This window comes from Homalodisca vitripennis, chromosome 4 (genome assembly GCF_021130785.1).
Source record: "Homalodisca vitripennis isolate AUS2020 chromosome 4, UT_GWSS_2.1, whole genome shotgun sequence".
NCBI classification, from domain to species: Eukaryota; Metazoa; Arthropoda; class Insecta; order Hemiptera; family Cicadellidae; genus Homalodisca; species Homalodisca vitripennis.
The window spans coordinates 165,107,691-165,126,594 of NC_060210.1; the positions used below are offsets into that span (position 1 = coordinate 165,107,691).

Genomic DNA, 18,904 nt, shown 5'->3' on the forward strand with positions numbered 1-18,904 from the left:
ATAGCTTCTTTCATTTTTCTAAACCCCAACATTAGTGCATTCAACAACCTTAATCTTGTTGATTAGTGTGTCAAGACAAAATAGCTTCCTCGTATATAAATCTTGTATGGTGTTTTTGTTGCCAACGCCCAACCTTTTGATGTCAGAAGCCTTAATCCATTCTTTCTCCCTGAATAATATTTTGTCTTTGAATTATTCCATATAAATTAATTATCGATATGAACATTTACAGTATTTTGTCTTTGCCTATTAGAACATTCCGGTTTACTTTATCATCATTTTGCTGTTCTTCTTCTTCATTTAAGTTCTTGAAGCCTTTTCATAATAAGCACAAAAGCTCTATTCAGTTTATAAAAACTTTTCTCTTCCTAAACCTTTTTTTCCACACTATCACATGTACATTCTACGTTGTCCATCACGTTACATTCTATGTTGTCCATTGTTAATAAGCTACTAAAAGGACAAACATATTTCACTGCTTTGAATAACACAAAATATCACTTGGAGTCAAAAAAAGTATTAAAAATATTTGTGAAATAATACTGGAGTAGGATACACTGCATACAAAAGACAAAACATAAGAACAGTAAAAACTAACAGCTAGTACAATCATAAGAACAAGGCCGAGCAAACTGGCTCACCCTCCAAGAGTGTGTTGAGGGATAGTAGGGGGTAGATAAGGTAGGCGGTGGGGTTAAAGCAGCGTGTCTGCTGCATTTGAAATAGTATCTATTGCGCAACTTAGTATGTCACATGTCTATTAAGGGTTAATTCATGAAAATATTGTACATATAATATATATGTCAGCAATTGTTTGCTGTAAAATTTGAACCATGTAAAAGTTCTTGGTGCTAGCTATAAGTGCATTGATTACACTCATTTACTCAAATGACATAATGCTTTGTTAGAATATTTAATTAACAATTGTTTTTTTATATACAAATCAAAATCTTAAATATTGTATTTTCAGAAACAATATAATTATGTGTGGGTGTCATATCTCTGCATCGCTTTTGTACTTTTCTTCGTCATAATGTTTGCTGTTGGTCCTGGCTCGATTCCTTGGTTCCTTGTCAATGAACTATTCAACCAATCAGCTCGCCCCATGGCCTGCAGTATTGCAGTCACAACTAACTGGACAGCAAACTTCTTTGTCGGTATGGGCTTCCCGTTTTTAAAGGTAAGTACATTGAGATTATGATAATTATTTGTACTAGCTTTTTTTGACATATATTTATTTTTAGCCATTAGATTTGCAAACTGTAGAATATATACTTGTTTAAAACTTCAAAAATACATGATCATAACAATACACAATAATATATAATAATTTCTACAAATTATATAATGAGATACGAAAAATAACTTCACTTATAATTTTACTGCTGAAGATCTTTAAAAATGAAATAGCCCATACATTTGCCAATCTACAGATTGTAAATATATATTAGGTATATAAATATTAGAAAGAGGAGATAAATTAAGTATGGAGTTCATTTATTAACAGTTCTAGTGGTAAATATGAAACTCACTACTTAAGAGCTATAAATCTTATTGTTATGTTAATAGTAACTATTCACAATCTCAGGGTGCCTGTTGGTGAAACATTAGTTTAAGTCAAGTCAAATTGCAGTTTTATATCCAGTCCTGATTATATCAAAAGAATAATTTAAATTGTAAAATTTGGAACAACTTAAAAATTAACAGTTATTTTTGGACTTTTTGTATTTTACACAATAAATAGGATACCAGTTGTGAGTGGTTTACACAAACTTGCCAAATGTAAATTTGGCAATAACAATATTTAGTTTAAAATGAAAACTAAACATTGTCATAAAAATATGTCCCCATACATGACCACCACAACCGAGGGATGGCAAACAAGCAGAAAGGAGTAGAGATATGGAGAGGTTCAAAGAAAAATAATAATGATGGGCAACATAATAATGGAATTACTGTATTTTTAAATTTAATAAACAGTAATGCCTAACAAATAAAACAAACAATATATACAGGGTTGAATTTAAGTTAGTGTCGAAAAATTTTTTGGGTGATACTACTCAATATTATAGACCAAAATATGAAAAATAAAAAATCCCTATCCCATCTATCTTTTAACTACGACCAATTTCGCTATTTTGCTAAAAAATCATGTTTTGTTTCAATAAAACTCAATTTCCTCCATTATTTTTAATGTTTTTTTTTTTAAATTCTGAATCCATTTTTTGAAATCTACACAAAAATTTTACATGGGAATAATAGAGAAAAACTGTCTTGAAAACAAGTTTGATACAAACAAATTGCTAATAAATCAAATTCTTAAGTTTTCGGCAAAAACATTAAAAAGATATTAGACCCGAGGAATTAAATGAAGTTAATTCTGAAGAGAGGCCAATACCACAAAAAACTTGCCCATTTTGTGGGCTTTAAAATGACATAATGCATTGTCATATCTTATCAGTTTTTACTCCTGACTATCTTATCTCTACAATCACAAGTATGAAGGAATACCCCATTTTTTTCAGGTTTTATTTTGTCTTTCAGCTGACTTTACATCTATCCACTTAAAAATAGTTATTTGAGTCGTAGCTATCATGGATTTCACATCGAGAGAGTATGCAGAGATGCATTTTGTATATGGTTTTTGTGGCGGGAATGCTTTGGCTGCTCAGAGAGAATACCATGCTCGGTACCCAGATTGTAGAGTTCCTAGTGATAAAGTTTTTACGAGGCTACATCAGCGTTTGTTGGAGAGAGGAACAGTTCACAGGCAGCGTAATGACGTAGGTCCTGTTCTTCGAGATGTTGGCTTAGATGAACGAGTTCTAGATTTAGTTCAAGAAAATCCTGAGGTCAGCAGCCGACAACTTGCCAGAGAAGTTGGTGTTTCTCAGAGTAAAGTGTTAGGAATCTTACACGAAAATAACTTCCACCCCTATCACTTTTACAAAGGTTCAAGCATTAGAACCAAATGACTTTGGTCCAAGAGTAGAGTTCTGTCGCTGGCTGCTCAATAGTGATATTGAACATATCATTTTTTGAGAAACATTTTGTACACCGATGAGTCTACCTTCACTGGGGCTGGTGTTTTTAACACGCATAACATGCACCATTGGGCCGAACAAAATCCCAGGGCTTCAAGAGAAAGTTCCTTTCAAAGACGTGTTCATCTCAACATATGGGGCAGGAGTCATCGGAAACCAACTTGTGGGTCCCCACATTTTTCAAAGAACCTTAAATAGTGGTGTTTACTTGGACTTTTTACAGCATACCTTGCCCACACTTGGATGGACTTGATATGGACCACAATCAGAGGGGACAACATAGTTTTCCAACAGGACGGTGCTCTCCTCCTCATTTCAGCAATGAAGTGTGCGTCAGTGGTTAACGGACAATTACCCGACATGGATAGGTCGCGCTGGAAACTGTAGCTTGGCCGGCCAGATCTCCTGACCTATCTCCTATGGACTTCTTTGTTTGGGGGACTATGAAAACAATAAGTTTACTCGACCACTGTAAACTCTGAGGAAGACTTAAGAAACCGGGTTGAGTTATGCTGCCCAAATAGTGCGTAACAAGTTATCTTTGAACGTGACGGTTAGGCCATGAGGAAGCGTGCGAGAGCCTGCATTAGAAACGGAGGCAGGCAATTTGAAAACAATTTGTAGATTACTTACTTTTATGATTATTTTTTTTTGTACCTGTTCTTTATGTGTTTTTATGATGTTTGATTTATTATTGAAATTGAATAAACACAATTTTGACTGGTTATTTGGCACCGTGATATTTTAAGTAGACCTTGTTTTCCAATACTGATTCTTTAATAACCAGTAGAAGATGAAAAATAAAAGTAACGTTGCATTATGTCATTTTAAAGCCCACAAAATGGGCAAGTTAAAAAATGGATTCAGAATTTAAAAAAAAACATTAAAAATAATGGAGGAAATTGAGTTTTATTGAAACAAAACATGATTTTTTAACAAAATAGCGAAATTGGTCGTAGTTAAAAGATAGATGGGGATAGGGATTTTTTATTTTCATATTTTGGTCTATAATACTGAGTAGTATCACCCAAAAAATTGTTTGACACTAACTTAAATTAACCCTGTATGTATACATATGTGCACATACACACACACACATGTGTACATATGTATGTATGTGTGTATATGTATATATATATATGTGTGTGTGTGTGTGTGTATGTATGTATGTTATATGTGTATTTTTGTGTTTAATTTAATACTCTGAATTGGTTAATACCTTGCGTAGGTCATCAATTTGTGCGTATAATGTTGTGTGTTGGCGACATGTAAAACAGTAAATATGGGAGAGCAGTGTGCAAGCCATCCTTCCCTTCACCACTAGCTCTTCAATTGCTTTAACAACATTGTCTTTTGACAAAACTCTCCATAATGTATTATATAGGCTTCATCTCCCTTCAAATAATGATTTTCAGACTACAATGATCATCAAGGCACAATATGCCACGGCTACTTACCACAGAATAGTGATTAGATAATAGATTAGAATAGGTAAGTATTATAGACTATAAATTGAGAATGGAAGGCCAACATACCTCTCAATTTTAATCTTATTCTACTTGTCCTCAGGCAAACAATTATCTTATCAAACAGAACAATGAAAATTTTGGTATATTTTGGGTGGAACTACTGATAACATTTCCTATGATTACAGGATTTGAACCTGTGCTATTTTTTTATCTTTAGTATAATTTCTAACATGACACAGCAATTTTTTTTCTTTCCAGTAATATCTTGATTGCTTTGTTTGTATAAAGATACTTAATACAATAATACATATAAAAATATCCTGACAATGATTCTATTGACTCTTGTCTATGTATTACATACTATAAACTATGCAAATTGATTTATAACTTTCATTTTGGTAAATAAAGAATATTATACAAATCAGAATCTTTAATGTTGTTAAACTCAGATTGCAGTGTAATAGACAGAGTAAATTTTTACTAAAATTAAACAAAATAAAATGTTATACTAGTCTAGACTAGGCCTACTTAACAATTCATACTAAATTGTCTAAATTATTCTCTTCAAACTGCTTAACTGAGTAGTAATGCTTTATTTTTTTAATCTCTTATAGAGCATATTTCTGTACTGGCAATATATATGCCTTATATATACCTTATTATATATATATATATATATATATATATATATATATATATATATATATAATAAGGTATATATTTATATACCTTATATTAATATGTTATGTGGGGTTATATTTATATGTTAAATTGTATAAATGGCAATAGCATTATTTAATTTCAATAAACATTGAATCACAAAAAGTACTTGCTCCGCCAGGATTCGAACCCGGATCTCTCACTTGCCGGGTGAATGTGCTACCATTACACCACAGAGCGCTTACTTTTTCCGATTAAATTATTTTGTATTTGGCCGTTTGACAGGTGTTTGGTCTTCCGATCATATGTTAGTTTGCTTATTTAAACGCATATGTGATAGATAACTTATATAATTATTGTTATGGTCATTTACATTTTGTTGTGATGCTAGTATAGTTAAATTTATTTAGATATGTACTGCAGCATGTCAAATTCAACAAAATAAAATAAATACTGTATATAAACACACAACATTGCATAATGAATGATTATATTTCCTTCTGATTTCATAGATAATAGTAGCAGAATTTTGTATGGTCATATTTGTTATCTTCCAATTCCTCACGGTCCTTTTTATATGCATCGTTGTTCCTGAGACCAAACAGAGACCTATTGCAGAAATTGTTGCCCTCTTCAGCAAACAAACTCCCGATACGCCCTCTCCTGATCAACCACCAGAAACAGACAACCCAGCTGCGCCTTCTGAATAATGAGTGAGCTCATCATATATTTTCATCCTTAAAATAATTTCTTTTAAAATCAACTAAGTAAAACTCTTTTGAGCCGTTCTCAAAGCATAATTTGTCAACGCACCACATAAGGGTTTGGGAATTAGTTCTAGTGATACATTGAGTTTGTTTAATACATTGTAAAGCTATAACGGTTCTATAAAAAAAAACCATTAATGCGCAAATCTTTAAAGTCTCAAACATTCACTGATATATTCATTGGGCTGTGGCAGTAACTTCTATACTAAAATAACTCATACTTATCTGAAAATGAATATTAAGATTGGTCTCAACGTTCACTTCAATAAATTTGAAGACATTGGGAATGACAAAATGCCTGATTTATCTAGTTTCTAGTATTTTGCTAATAAAATCGATTGACATATGCATTTCCAATCACTGGATCCAACCAAATATCAACATGATGATTGTAAAAATATTATTCATAGATGGAAATAATTTATTACGTATTTTGCATATTAGGTTGATTCTATAGGCACGATATCATTCTTTTAATTGGATTGCCATAGCAAAAAATGCTGTTCCAAAGCATATTGTCTCATTATTTCCGTAATACAATCAGTCTCTTCAATAACTTCAACTGAATCTAATGGATTACTTGTTTATAAATCCATTGTTGATTTAGATAATGAGCAAATAAAAATCTTTAAAACATTACACAATGTTATTACGGTTTAAAACAAATTGGTTTATATTTTTTAATCATTTACTATAATGATAAAAGCATTAGGCTCATTTTAATTTATTTATTTTAGAAAAATTAATTGGATTTTAAAATTGATCAAAGTTAGCAATTGCTGGTCTATGATCAGTTCTGATAGGAGCAACAATACAATTAATTGATAACTTGTTTTTACTGTCTCTTTGCTATGCGGCTGGTGCTCGGTTTGTCTTGTTTTACAATGCTAGGTTGAGTTGATGCTAACTCTTGAATGTGTTTAAGGCAAAACTGTATGATCAAATTTTCATTAAGCGGATCCTTGCTAACTGTACAAATCTGTCATTTTTGAATTGAAGTATATGTGTTTTAATTGGTTTTTCATTGTAAAACGTAATACTAATTTTCAATAATTACATTTTAAATATTTTTATGAATACTTTGATTAATTTAAATGTTTCTGAAATCAACGTTGAAAACAAGTAAATTTAAAATGGAACCTCTTTTAACAATGTATGAAATTTTCTGAAGTTACACTTGAGAATCAGAATTCTATTTACACAGAATATTTAATTTTGATATCCAAAATTAATTTGGAAATCTTAAATATCAGCCTAGGTCCAATATGGAACATTTTAATGGTTTTTATTATTATACCATAATGCAGAAAACCACAACACTTCATAAGGGCGGTTGTTGAAATAAAATCAATATTGAACTTTAAATAGCTGCTATTGTGTATAGTATTAATGTTTTAAGAATAACTTTATCAGATAATAGAGCACTTTGAGTATGTATGTAAATGTTATAAAGTTGAAAATTTAAAATCTTGTTAATTGGACAATATTTATAAGTAAAAGTTAAAGAATAAAAAATATTGGTCATTTTATTTTAAGATAATGACAATTAATAAGTCCTGTTTTGTAATAGTAATACATTTGAGTTTTTCAATAATTAATATTTACTTATAAAATTAAATTTCAAAAATATTATCAAGTTTCATGCATAAAAAACTGGTGAAACAATAATTAAGATACATTATGTATCTAATTGTGAAGTTACGATTTCTTTAATATTGTACCAGTTCCTAGAACCGATGTTTCTTACATATGATTTTTGTGACAACTGTGAAGTTTTTATTGATAAAATTATCCTGCCAGGGTTACCAAACCTCTAAAACAGTTGTTTTGAGATATATCTGTATGTGTGTCTGTTTTTTTCTTGTTCTAGTGTCTTATTATATATATATATATATATATATATATATATATATATATATATATATATATATATATATATATATATATATATATATATATATAATAGGTATAAACTACATTAGTTTAAAGTTAATTGATTGGTTTTGTTTCAGGTTATTCTAATTAAAATTAAAACATTGGTCCAAAATATTGTTGGGCCATTTTTTCAGCTACTTTGAATATGGCTGAAGGATTTATTGTAAACGATATAGTTCTTCTCACCAGGCCACACTGAAGACCATTTAATTGAAACTAAGACAATCTATTAAATTTCATTTTAAAAATTACACAATAAAATAAACTATATTATGCAAAATAGTTTAGTATTTCATTGTTTTGTAAACCTATCACTAGGCTATGACGAGATTGAAGCATTGGTAATAGCCGCACCACATTCACATCATAACTAGAGAATCTCATGATGAAACTGCTGTCAGGTAGACATCAGCACTGAACAGGCTGTGAACTCTTTGTAATTTTATCCATCTATATTTAATGTTTCTGGTTGGAATAACTGTATAAAATATTCTTTTTTTGTAGCTGACTGACGTTTGTTGTTGCATTGACAAATGCAGAAGGGACTTGCAGCTGTATGAGATGTGGTGAAAATGGGATGTTTGCACAGCAGTGAAAGCTAAAATGTTTATCTAAGTTAGGAGTTCCCAAACTGAAGCAGGCAAAAATAGCAGCAAATAATAACTACATTGAAAAGTCTACTAACAAGTGTAAAGCAGCATGGAACATTAATAAAGCTGAAACTTTTCAAAATGGTAAAGAAAGTGAAACAAATAATATTGAATCAAAACAACTTAATGAGTATTTTACTGATGCTGCTTATCTGTTGAATAATAATGTCATAAATGATGAGACCAGAGCTTTAAATTTTTTTAAATCAGTACCTTATATCTAGTCATAATAACATATCTTGTAATTTTAGATGGCGCAACATTACAGAATACGATGTCTTATCTTAATATGTGTAAAAGAGTTGAGTTCTTCTTCTTGTGAAGACATATATGGATTTTCCAATAAGATCTTAAAGGAAGTCATATTATTTATATTGGAACCCTTAGTATACTTATACAATATTATGCTTCAGCAAGGTATTTTTCCATGTGTGTTTAAAGTTGTTAAAGTCACCCCTACGTACAAGAAGGGTGACAAGTCTAATCCTGCTAGTTATCGTCGTATATCATTGGTTCCAATTTTTAGCAAGGTATTTGAATATTGCATTAAGAATCAATTATATTTTTATATGTCAAAAAAGGGGTACATTTGTAAAAAACAGTTTGGTTTTATACCTAGCCGTAATACAATTTATTGTACAAGTTATGGAGTCAGTGATTTCTAATGTTTTAAATGGCTCTGAAAATAAAATTATTTGTTCAGCTACCTTGATAGATTTATCTAAAGCTTTTGATTGTATTCCACATAAATTACTCTTAAAAAAACTAGAAGGTTACCGTGTAAAAGGTAAGGAATTGAAGCTCTTCACAAATTGGATCTTAAAAATGTTGCAATAGGGGTACCGCAAGGTTCAGTGTTAGGGCCTTTTCTGTTTGTAGTGGCTGTGAATGACTTTGCACACAATATACCATGTTATTCTGTACTATATGCTGACGACACCACCCTAGTAAGTAGCAATAAAAAAATAAACCAGTTATTGATAAATATGAAGGAAGCTGCTAGATGATGCAAATGAATTCTCTAGATGATCTAATTCTCTAGTTGTAAACCGTGATAAAATAGAGAATATATCTCTAAATAAGAATAATTATGATGATTTGGTAAAAAATTATATTCTTTGAAACAATATTAGAGCATTATTTATTTTACTTTAATATATAAGCACTGAGTGTTGCAATATTTTTTAAACTGTAATGCCATTTATTAAACCACATAAATATTGAGAGTGAACTTTATTTAATCAAGCAATTTAATTGTTAGAATGTATTTATTTGTATAATGATGTATTATTGTTATCATCATGTATTATGTATTATCATTATTTCCTCTTCTATTCAGACTTACATAAACTTGTTTTCCATCTCCTCATTGAATTTACTTTCTATCCCTTAATTTTTCTTTTGTATATTTTGAAATTCTTAATCTTATCCCTTGTTAAATTTTCATATCTTACTTATCTATTAGTTCTTATTTCAATTGCCTGATGATCTTGATTATAATTTATTTTCCCTTTAAGTTCTTTCATTTGTTTGCTTGCAATTTCTCCTGTCTTTCAAGCCATAATTTTTTATTTGCTTTATCTTTTGAGTTGTCTGTTCATAGTACTCAATTTGTCTTAATGTTTTATTTTGTTGCATCTTCTGGTTTCTACTTATTTTTCTTTATATGTACTTTTAGTTGTGTAATTGATTCTTTCTGTTTTCTAGGTGAGTAATTATAGAAGTTCATCTTCATTTCTTTTTTAATGTTTCATCTCCACTGCTGATTGATCTTGACTTGGACCTCACCTCTATCTAACCTAACCATTTTTCTGATTTGAGGTTGATATCCAATTCAAATAAATTTTAAACTCTGGTATTAATATGAATGATAAACTGTATTTAATTGAAAAAAATGTAATTATCGTTTGTCCATTTATAATTAAATGGGTCCGCCAAATAACGTTGTAAGGACCATACTTACTGAAGTAAAGGTTTTAATCTAATAACGTTGTAAATAACAATTCTAACCATAGTGTATTGTATTTTGATTTTAATGTCAGTTGGTAACACTGAAAACCAGGTAAGCAAATGGTCGGACTACTCTGCAGGAATAACGTTGTAAGCACCAAGATCTCAAAAGGTTCGAGCGTGAAGCTCTCTTCCGGAGACCAAAAAAGGATAAATAGTGGAAGAAAACAAAAGTAAATATTACTACTTGGAGTGATAAGGACAGGAAAACATCCAAGGATAGTGGAAATTCATGTATCTCAAAGGAGAAAAAGCCAGTACCGGAAAATTACCACCAGCAGAGGTCAGTAGAATAGCGTTATAACCGCCACCTGTTGTGATTACTTGCAATAAGATTAGCATAGCGATATAGTAGTCTTTACATCGATATTACATAATCATTTTTACTAAGTTGTCACCTTTCGTGTCATTTCATGTGTAATTTAATTTGCATAACCAAAATAAGCAATGCAATTTTATATTTCCTTCAAGCTCTTTAACTTCAACCACATAACAAACTAAATTAATAGTAAACTACTAACATATAACATTTCCTTACAAACTTAGGTCTGCTAACAAAAGTTGTATTATTTCAAGGCAAAGTATGTTCCTGACAATTCAAATGTGATGACATCAACAATGGAGAATCTCTTCGGCAGTTCCAGTAATTTTATAAGTGGCACTACAACACACATAAGTCATTCCTGGTGAAAACATTGGTTGAAATTTGTCGCAGACAAGTGAGTGAAGACATATCTAAAAGACACTGTAGCTTTCACAATTACCTTCCAAGAGAAGAAGGATCTATCAGCATTTGCCAGAAAATATTATGCAACATTTTTAAGATTACACCATGTCGAATTCAGATCCTTCAAAATAAAATAAAGTATAAGAGGCCTTTGGAAGACTCACTAAGGTTACATGAAAAACGTGGCAATAATATACCTGATGAGAACAGAGTTTGTTTGTCAAATAATATATTTTATCATTTTGTAGCAGAAAACCATTATTCCAGACATGAAAGCCAAAAACAATGTCATCATATTCCTACCATGTTCTTTCCCTGATGGTTGAACAACATAGTTTTAGTCAAGCTTTTAGTTTTTTTGTATCAAAAAGCTTCAAGAATCATAAACAACCTAAAATAAGGTAAAGTTTGGCACCTTATCCACTAAAACAGCTAAAAATATGTAAGAAAATGTATATTTAACTAATAGTCTATCCAAATTTAAGTAAATTTAGATTTGTCTATTTAAAAAATAAAATGACCAAACCAAAGACCTCCTTGGTGGCATATCAGATATATGGTGTTGATTAAAATATAGATTAGTGTATTTGAAGACCAGCTTGTTTTAAGAGCCGGCTGTAATGAACGGCTTTTAGTTTTCCCCTATAACAACAATGTTATACCTCATGGCAATTTAACGTTCTTATTTTTTATTGTAACGTTATGGAAGATATCTAATTTTGAAGGTCTCTTTAAAACACACCCAAACACTTCATTCCCTTCTTAAGTATATGCTTTTTTAAATATTTAAAGGGTGAATCTCAAAAAAAAAAAAAAAAAAAAAAAAAAAAAAAAAAAAAAAAAAAAAAAAAAAAAAAAAAAAAGCTTTAGATGCATATTAAAAGCAACCATAATTGTATGATTAAAAATAAGGTTGTAAAAGTGAATGAGATTTAAACATTGTTCTTATAGAGGTAAAATTAAGATGACAACCACTGCCCATTACAGCCGGCTCTTAAAGCTGAAGTTTAATAATGAAGTTGTTACCATTATTAAAAAAATTTTATGTATTAAATAATATAATTAATCACCAATTCAAAATGACTAAACAAACTAAAGCCATTTATAGGTTAGGATATTTTAGTGAAAAATACAGATATAATAAACAAATGGAGATAAATCTGTAATTATACTGAGTAACCACTCAACCAGTTATCTTCTCTCTAAACAATACTGTAAAGTTCAAAAAGAAATTTAATGACTCAACTTATGTTCACAATAATGTGGTTTATATCAACATGAAAGCATGTAAAATTACTTACACAAGGTGTTTTCATTATTTACTGACCGATTTTTATGATATAATTTCAAAATGTTGTTATAACTTATACTATTTGTTATAAATTTTCACAGTTTTATTAGTTTTTAATGTCCGCCATCTTGAAACTGTACATGATAATCTAATATTAAATTATCTCTTGATTAAAGACTACAAAAATAATGATTGTGCAAAATTAACATTTTTTAATATTTGTAAGTTTCTGACAAAAAATACGCAAAATCGTATATAAAAGCAGACAGAATTCTAAGCATTTCTGACCCATATTTAAATTACATTTTTTGTTTGCCCTAACCTGAAGAACGAAGCTCCAAAGATCACTACAGATGTTGTAACCCTCTGCACAAATATACATGCAGAACTTTGTAAATAAAATAAGAGTATAATCTTTCTGAACCATTTCAGGTATTTACTATCTACAGGATATTTGGGAAAATGAAACATCAATTAAAAAAACATATTTCTAAGTATTTTTATTTCATTCAAGTAAACTAAATATGATATAAAAGCTATTAACGGTAAAATTACACATATTTATACACATAATTATACATGAAACAAGGTTTTATTATGTTTATGTGTTGACCATGATGAGTATCTAACAATTGCATATATAAAAATATATCCATATCACATATTAAGTACACATGTAGTTCAGCAAAAGGGATAAGTAATTTCATTATATGACATACTTAATTATACATAAAACACACAATCCACAACTATTATTTTATAACATTCATAGTCCAATTTGTTAACTTAATTGAAAACTATATAAAAAGTAACACTTTGACACAAATTAATTTAATCAAAAACAAATGACATAAAAATATGAATAAACCCAGTTTAATCATCTACAGGAAAACTTAACTGGAAAAATACATTAGAAACAGTATTTTTATTACAAAAACATTAACAGGTTACTCTAATTTAATTCTTTTGTATTATGTATTTTGCCTTTAACTGACAGCTTATATACATCACATACAAATTAACTACACAGTTTCCAGAGATTGTGCAAGTGGAAAGTTGTTAAGAATACAACAGCTAATTTGTGATATTTAAAAAATGTATTAAATAGAGACAAGTTTAAGAGATTCACTGCTCAGGTGCCCACGTACAGGGTACACTGGTGCCCATCTCCCTGCTTAAAATACCACAGCTCATTATGGTAATGGATTCAGTAGAGGGAAGTTGTTTGATCATGAGCGTTTTAGGATAAGTCCATTGTTTATTAGTTAAGTATTCCAAGTGCTCAGGGTGTACCAGCACTGTATAAAATATGAACTAGTTTAACAGGAACATAAAACTATTATTAGTTTCTTTTAGAATAACAACAAGCTGATACATATTTTCTTATTAAAATGTTAAATAAACAATTATTAATGCATTGAGGCAGACATAAACATGGGTCTCGCGATGCCAGTCCACATCCGACTTACAAGACAAATGTTAGTTACGTGGTTTACATTTGACCTTGTATTATTTAATTAGTTTGCTGAATTTCCACCAGATATCATTCAATGAACTTTCCAAGAATTTAGACAAAACAGCTAGCCAAACCATTTGTTAAGGGTGCTTGCCTGATTATTCTCCTTTCTATTATTGGTTTGACTTATCATTTATTTGGAGCATTAGTTTTTGTTCTCTAAAAGTTTGTTTAATGTGTGTGTAATAATAAAATGTTGAAACTTATGTGATTCGGAAGTTGGTAAGGTGTTGAATAATGATTTTTAACGTAATTTAAATAATAGTGACATGATAAAAGCGTAGAAGACTGTTGTACTTCAACTTTAAAATTTCTCCAAGGCTAACGAATCACTGTAATAAAATTAGTTAAACCTATTCACCTGTACACAGTTAAAGATTTTTTAACTACAGATAGTGATAATTTTTAGTTAAATGTAGTCTAAAAACATATTACCGTGGAAATGCATAATTTTGTTTGTAAAAACCCATAAAGCTGTCATTAATATTTTTATTTTTGTATTAGTTCATTAAATATGGCTACTTTATACATTATAACAATTGAATTTACTTCTATATGTTTCCAGTTAAAATAACAAACTTACCCAACCTCCGTATCTGTCCTACTCTACCCATATCTTAATTTGTCATGCCAGTATTTTAAACCCATCTTACCGAGGGCAAATGTAGTGGCTGAGAAAAATGAACAAGAACTTACCCAATCTAACTAACTGACTGACTATCACCCACATACTCTAGCCTATACTACCTGAAAGCCACCCTCTCTACCAATAGCAAAGCCAACTGACCCGCCAACGGATTGCTCGACTCACTTGTCCCCTTTGATTTAAGATAAACAATCACACCATTACAATAACGGTAGAATATTTATTCTTGTCCAACATGTTTCTTTACGATTACATAAGATTTCTTTTACCAAAAACATACAAAAAGTGGTCATTATAATACATAACTACCAAAAAATGTTGACTGAATATTTTTTTTAATTTTTAGCTTTAATTTTTAAATTTAAAACTACTTGTATAGTATAGATATTTCTTTTAATACATATTTTAATTTCATAGTTGTCTCAATAATAGAAAAAAGTTAAAAGGGTAAAACCAAACTCAGATATTTTTCCCAGATTTAATTGCTGCCAGAATACCAGAATACCTACAGAGGACTGAATAACCTCAACTGCATTGGGTCAGCTGTTTTGAATAATCAATGCTTAGATTGTATTGAATAATTTTAACAATAATTCTACTTTCTTTAACCTCACTCAAAACTTCATATTTGAATCTATTTTGGCTGAAAGTTTAGGACACCTAAAACACAAATTATATACTAATCCTCACAGCCATTATAAAAGAAAGTTTCAGAAAATAACATTTACCTCATTCCGATTTTCAAAATCCCTTTGTAAAACATTAAAATGTTGACTGGTTGTGAACATCCAATTAATTTTTTAATAAATCTTTTTTCAATATAATGGAAAAGAAATACACACTTATCTCAGTGAGATTTTCATTTTAGAAATATCAGTTTCATACATAAATTAAGAAGGAAAGGACAATAAGTCGTAAAACTAACAGATGCATGATTGATCATCTGTACACATAACACACATCTGAGAGTTATATATTACATAAATTGATAGAAATATGTATACTAGATTAATAAATTTTACAATTTTATTATACCAAATCAAGCGTTTTTGTTTGATTACTGAAAACATTCATAGAACACAGTTTACAAATACTTGTTTTATTTTGTCTCCTATGTTTTGTTTGTTTTTTTTTCCAACCATAAATAAGAATGAAGATAAAAAAGGAAATAAACTTAAACACTTAATCATCAAAGCTAATATCCAAGAAACTAACAACAACAAATGAAAACAAAACAATCATTTTTTGTTTACAGAAGATTTACTGCAGTAATATTGTAAACTAACAAAGTACATCAGCTATCACAGCATTACAAATTAAAATTATGTTCATCAGTATGTACAAAATAAACAACCAGCGCAATAATATGAAAACATTTAACATATTAATGATAGCTTATTTACTTTAGTGACACGAAGATTTCAGATTTGCTACTAAAATCAATGGTGCTGTAGATAAAGTACAATACATAGCACATTTCCACTATGCATAACGATACATTTTTGCATGAATTTTTCAACTATAAGTCAAGACAGCCTGTCAAAGGCAATATTCTACGGATTAAATATAATGGGGGAGCGTATTCATTCCATCTCCTGAAATTGGAGTTTTTGCGATCTAGTACACTTGTATAAGAATCACCAGTATGTGGTAAAGTTTGTGGGGAAATCAATCTTATTTAATGATTGTTAATTTTAACAGTGTTGGATTGGGAATACATTGACAGAATTAGTAAATTCCTACAAATGCAAGTGACAAACATTTTGTTATAGTTTTCTACTATCAACTGGCTGTAGCAGTGGTCACGAGAGCCCTTGCGCCTGTTAAGACTAGCAATTATTACTGTCAGACACAAAACTTGCACAACTTTTTGCGAGTGTAAAGTTTTGACAAAGTTTTGATAGGAAAGTCATATCAAAACAACACCACTTTTCTTTTAACCTATGTAATCTGACGACCAATCAGAACATGTGCGTGAGGAGCAATCGTTTATTGACCAACCGAGGCCTTGGTCGCAATACGAGCAGTGAGCGTTAGAGCAGCGACTTAAAAGTTTAATGTTTGCACTGTACGTGACACGAACGGCAGGGTGGTACCTCACAGTGCCACTGATCCACCACAAATTCCAGACATTAAAGTCTTCTGCCATTCAGCCCTCACCTCATTCTGTTATTGCTGTGCATTATGTTGGACCCAAATGCTCCATTCTCGGTTTTACTTCCTCGCAAACCCACTATTTTCTTTTCCAGAAGGTGTTTTTCAGATCTGAGAAAAATTAAACTGACATTTTCATGTACTAAAAAACCGGGTTGCATCTCCTGATCAAACCATCAAACAAATGTTAATATTTACTGAACATGCCTATTTATAGGGAGAATACTGTACATTTTAGGCCTGTGCAATCTATCTAATTAACGTCTTTTCAAAATGCTATTTTCATTTAAGAATAAGAGTTGGACAATTTTGTTCAAAGACCCATTTCAGTGACTGAATAAAACTTGAACACAAAAACGTTTGTATCGTGGCCACTACCGCTTTGCTACTTTACCACATATACTGTTTGAATAGTGGCCGAGGCCCGCTGCGGTCGGTCGGCCGACTTTAATTTTCAAATGGATTTAGGTGTTCGGGGGCTTGCCGCGACAGGGGTAGAACTAACCAAGATAAACTCCACACTAGTGGAGACTAACAGCGTTAGATGAAACTTGCGAACATATGTCGATCTTCATTCACAGTTTTTGAGATTAAACAGGTCCTAATTTAAGGAGGTGTAAAACTATTTCTTGTTTTTATAAGTTTTTAGAAATGGAAAAATTGCTTTTAAGATTTTCCCGGTTCTACAAGAAGATTCCTGGCTTATTCACAGTCCATTAAATGTTTGGTTTATTCCCAGATTTCCGATCAGGTGGCCACCCTGCTTTTTCATGAGAAATTTAACAGACTAACATTATGGAATTATATTCAGTTATATTTGTACAGATTGTTATTTTGGTGTGTCTCATAATTGATGATTTACAAGGAACAATTAGTTGTATTACCCAAGCTCTATCTCTAAATTGTTACGGTATGACTCAAGTAACGCACTTCCCCACGATAAAAGTACAATAGCACAAAATAACTTTTGCAACAACAAAAATTAGCCAAACATTCCAATTTAAACTTTTAAGTCTTAAATTCTGAACTATTATTTTAATTTTGTTGTAAAATTTTTTAAATTTATAATATTCAATATTTTGTTTTGATTGCTAATTTCTAAAGTCAACTTTATATGAAATTTGTGATTGTATAAATTCTTAATACATAATAACAATGTAATACAAAATAAATTTCCAAACAATGTTTATTAAATACTGTTGTTTCATATTAACATTTTCATGTAAACAAACTGACCAGAATGAAAAAGATTGAATATAAATTAAATATTGTGAAAAAAATCTTATGTAAGAAAAAAAAATTATTGAACAACTAGAGAAGGTACAACAAAAATGGTGTATTGAAGTATACGTAAAAACTACATAGACTTTTGCTGAAATACATAGAAAATACAATACTCATACACGAGGTAGTTTAGTTGTATTCACACTCAATTTAAGAATCTTAATTTCACCTTCTATACAATTTCTTATTTTAATTTTTATAAAATACAAAACAGGTTTGGTAACAGGGGAAATATTCCCATTAATCCACATTTATAAAATGTATTTTAATTTGAATAGTACTTTCAAAAACTTTTCAATTGGTTTTCTGAAAATAAACATTAGTGTATATAACTATATGAATACAATGTGCTCGGAATCGTTGAGCAAAAATACTCATTATTTCGCTACATAAACATAACCTAAAATGTCTACAACACTCGTCAAGCATAAGATAAATAATATTTTACAAAAGCATAAATACCTCTTCAGATCAAATTTTAAAAGTTCTTGTTGTTTAAAAGTATTGTTTTTAATGTCAACTGATATGTACAGATATTTCTGCAATTTTCCGGAAAAATGCTGTTAATTCTTGAAAATCTGAAAAAGAGCATAATAAGAAATTATCTATTTTAACTATACCAACTAATATATAGACCAAATGTTATCTTAAGTATAAGAATTATAACACCAAACAAGGACATTTTCTCTACATTCTTACAATCCTAATGTTTGTTTATATTATCTTTTAGAACTGTAGTTTTAAAATTTTG

The 18,904-nt window shown here is 30.1% G+C and overlaps 2 protein-coding genes across 8 annotated transcripts in view; one reads left to right on the plus strand and one right to left on the minus strand.

The window, feature by feature from the left end:
* LOC124360527 (solute carrier family 2, facilitated glucose transporter member 1-like) overlaps window positions 1-8,157 on the plus strand; it is a 30,714-nt gene extending 22,557 nt beyond the window's left edge. For 3 of the 4 annotated variants that reach the window (XM_046814228.1, XM_046814227.1, XM_046814230.1), the window contains 3 exons: window positions 971-1,180; window positions 5,686-5,886; window positions 7,953-8,157. In XM_046814228.1, the coding sequence (XP_046670184.1) occupies window positions 971-1,180; window positions 5,686-5,883 (408 nt within the window). In that variant the 3' untranslated portion in view covers window positions 5,884-5,886; window positions 7,953-8,157. The remainder of the gene's footprint in view (window positions 1-970; window positions 1,181-5,685; window positions 5,887-7,952) is intronic. The other variant, XM_046814229.1, reaches the window with a different exon arrangement.
* A 9,880-nt stretch (window positions 8,158-18,037) lies between these two features.
* LOC124360529 (mucin-5AC-like) overlaps window positions 18,038-18,904 on the minus strand; it is a 28,667-nt gene continuing 27,800 nt past the window's right edge. For all 4 annotated transcript variants that reach the window (XM_046814232.1, XM_046814233.1, XM_046814234.1 and 1 more), the window contains one exon: window positions 18,038-18,731. The gene's annotated coding sequence lies outside the window, so the exon portion shown is untranslated. The remainder of the gene's footprint in view (window positions 18,732-18,904) is intronic.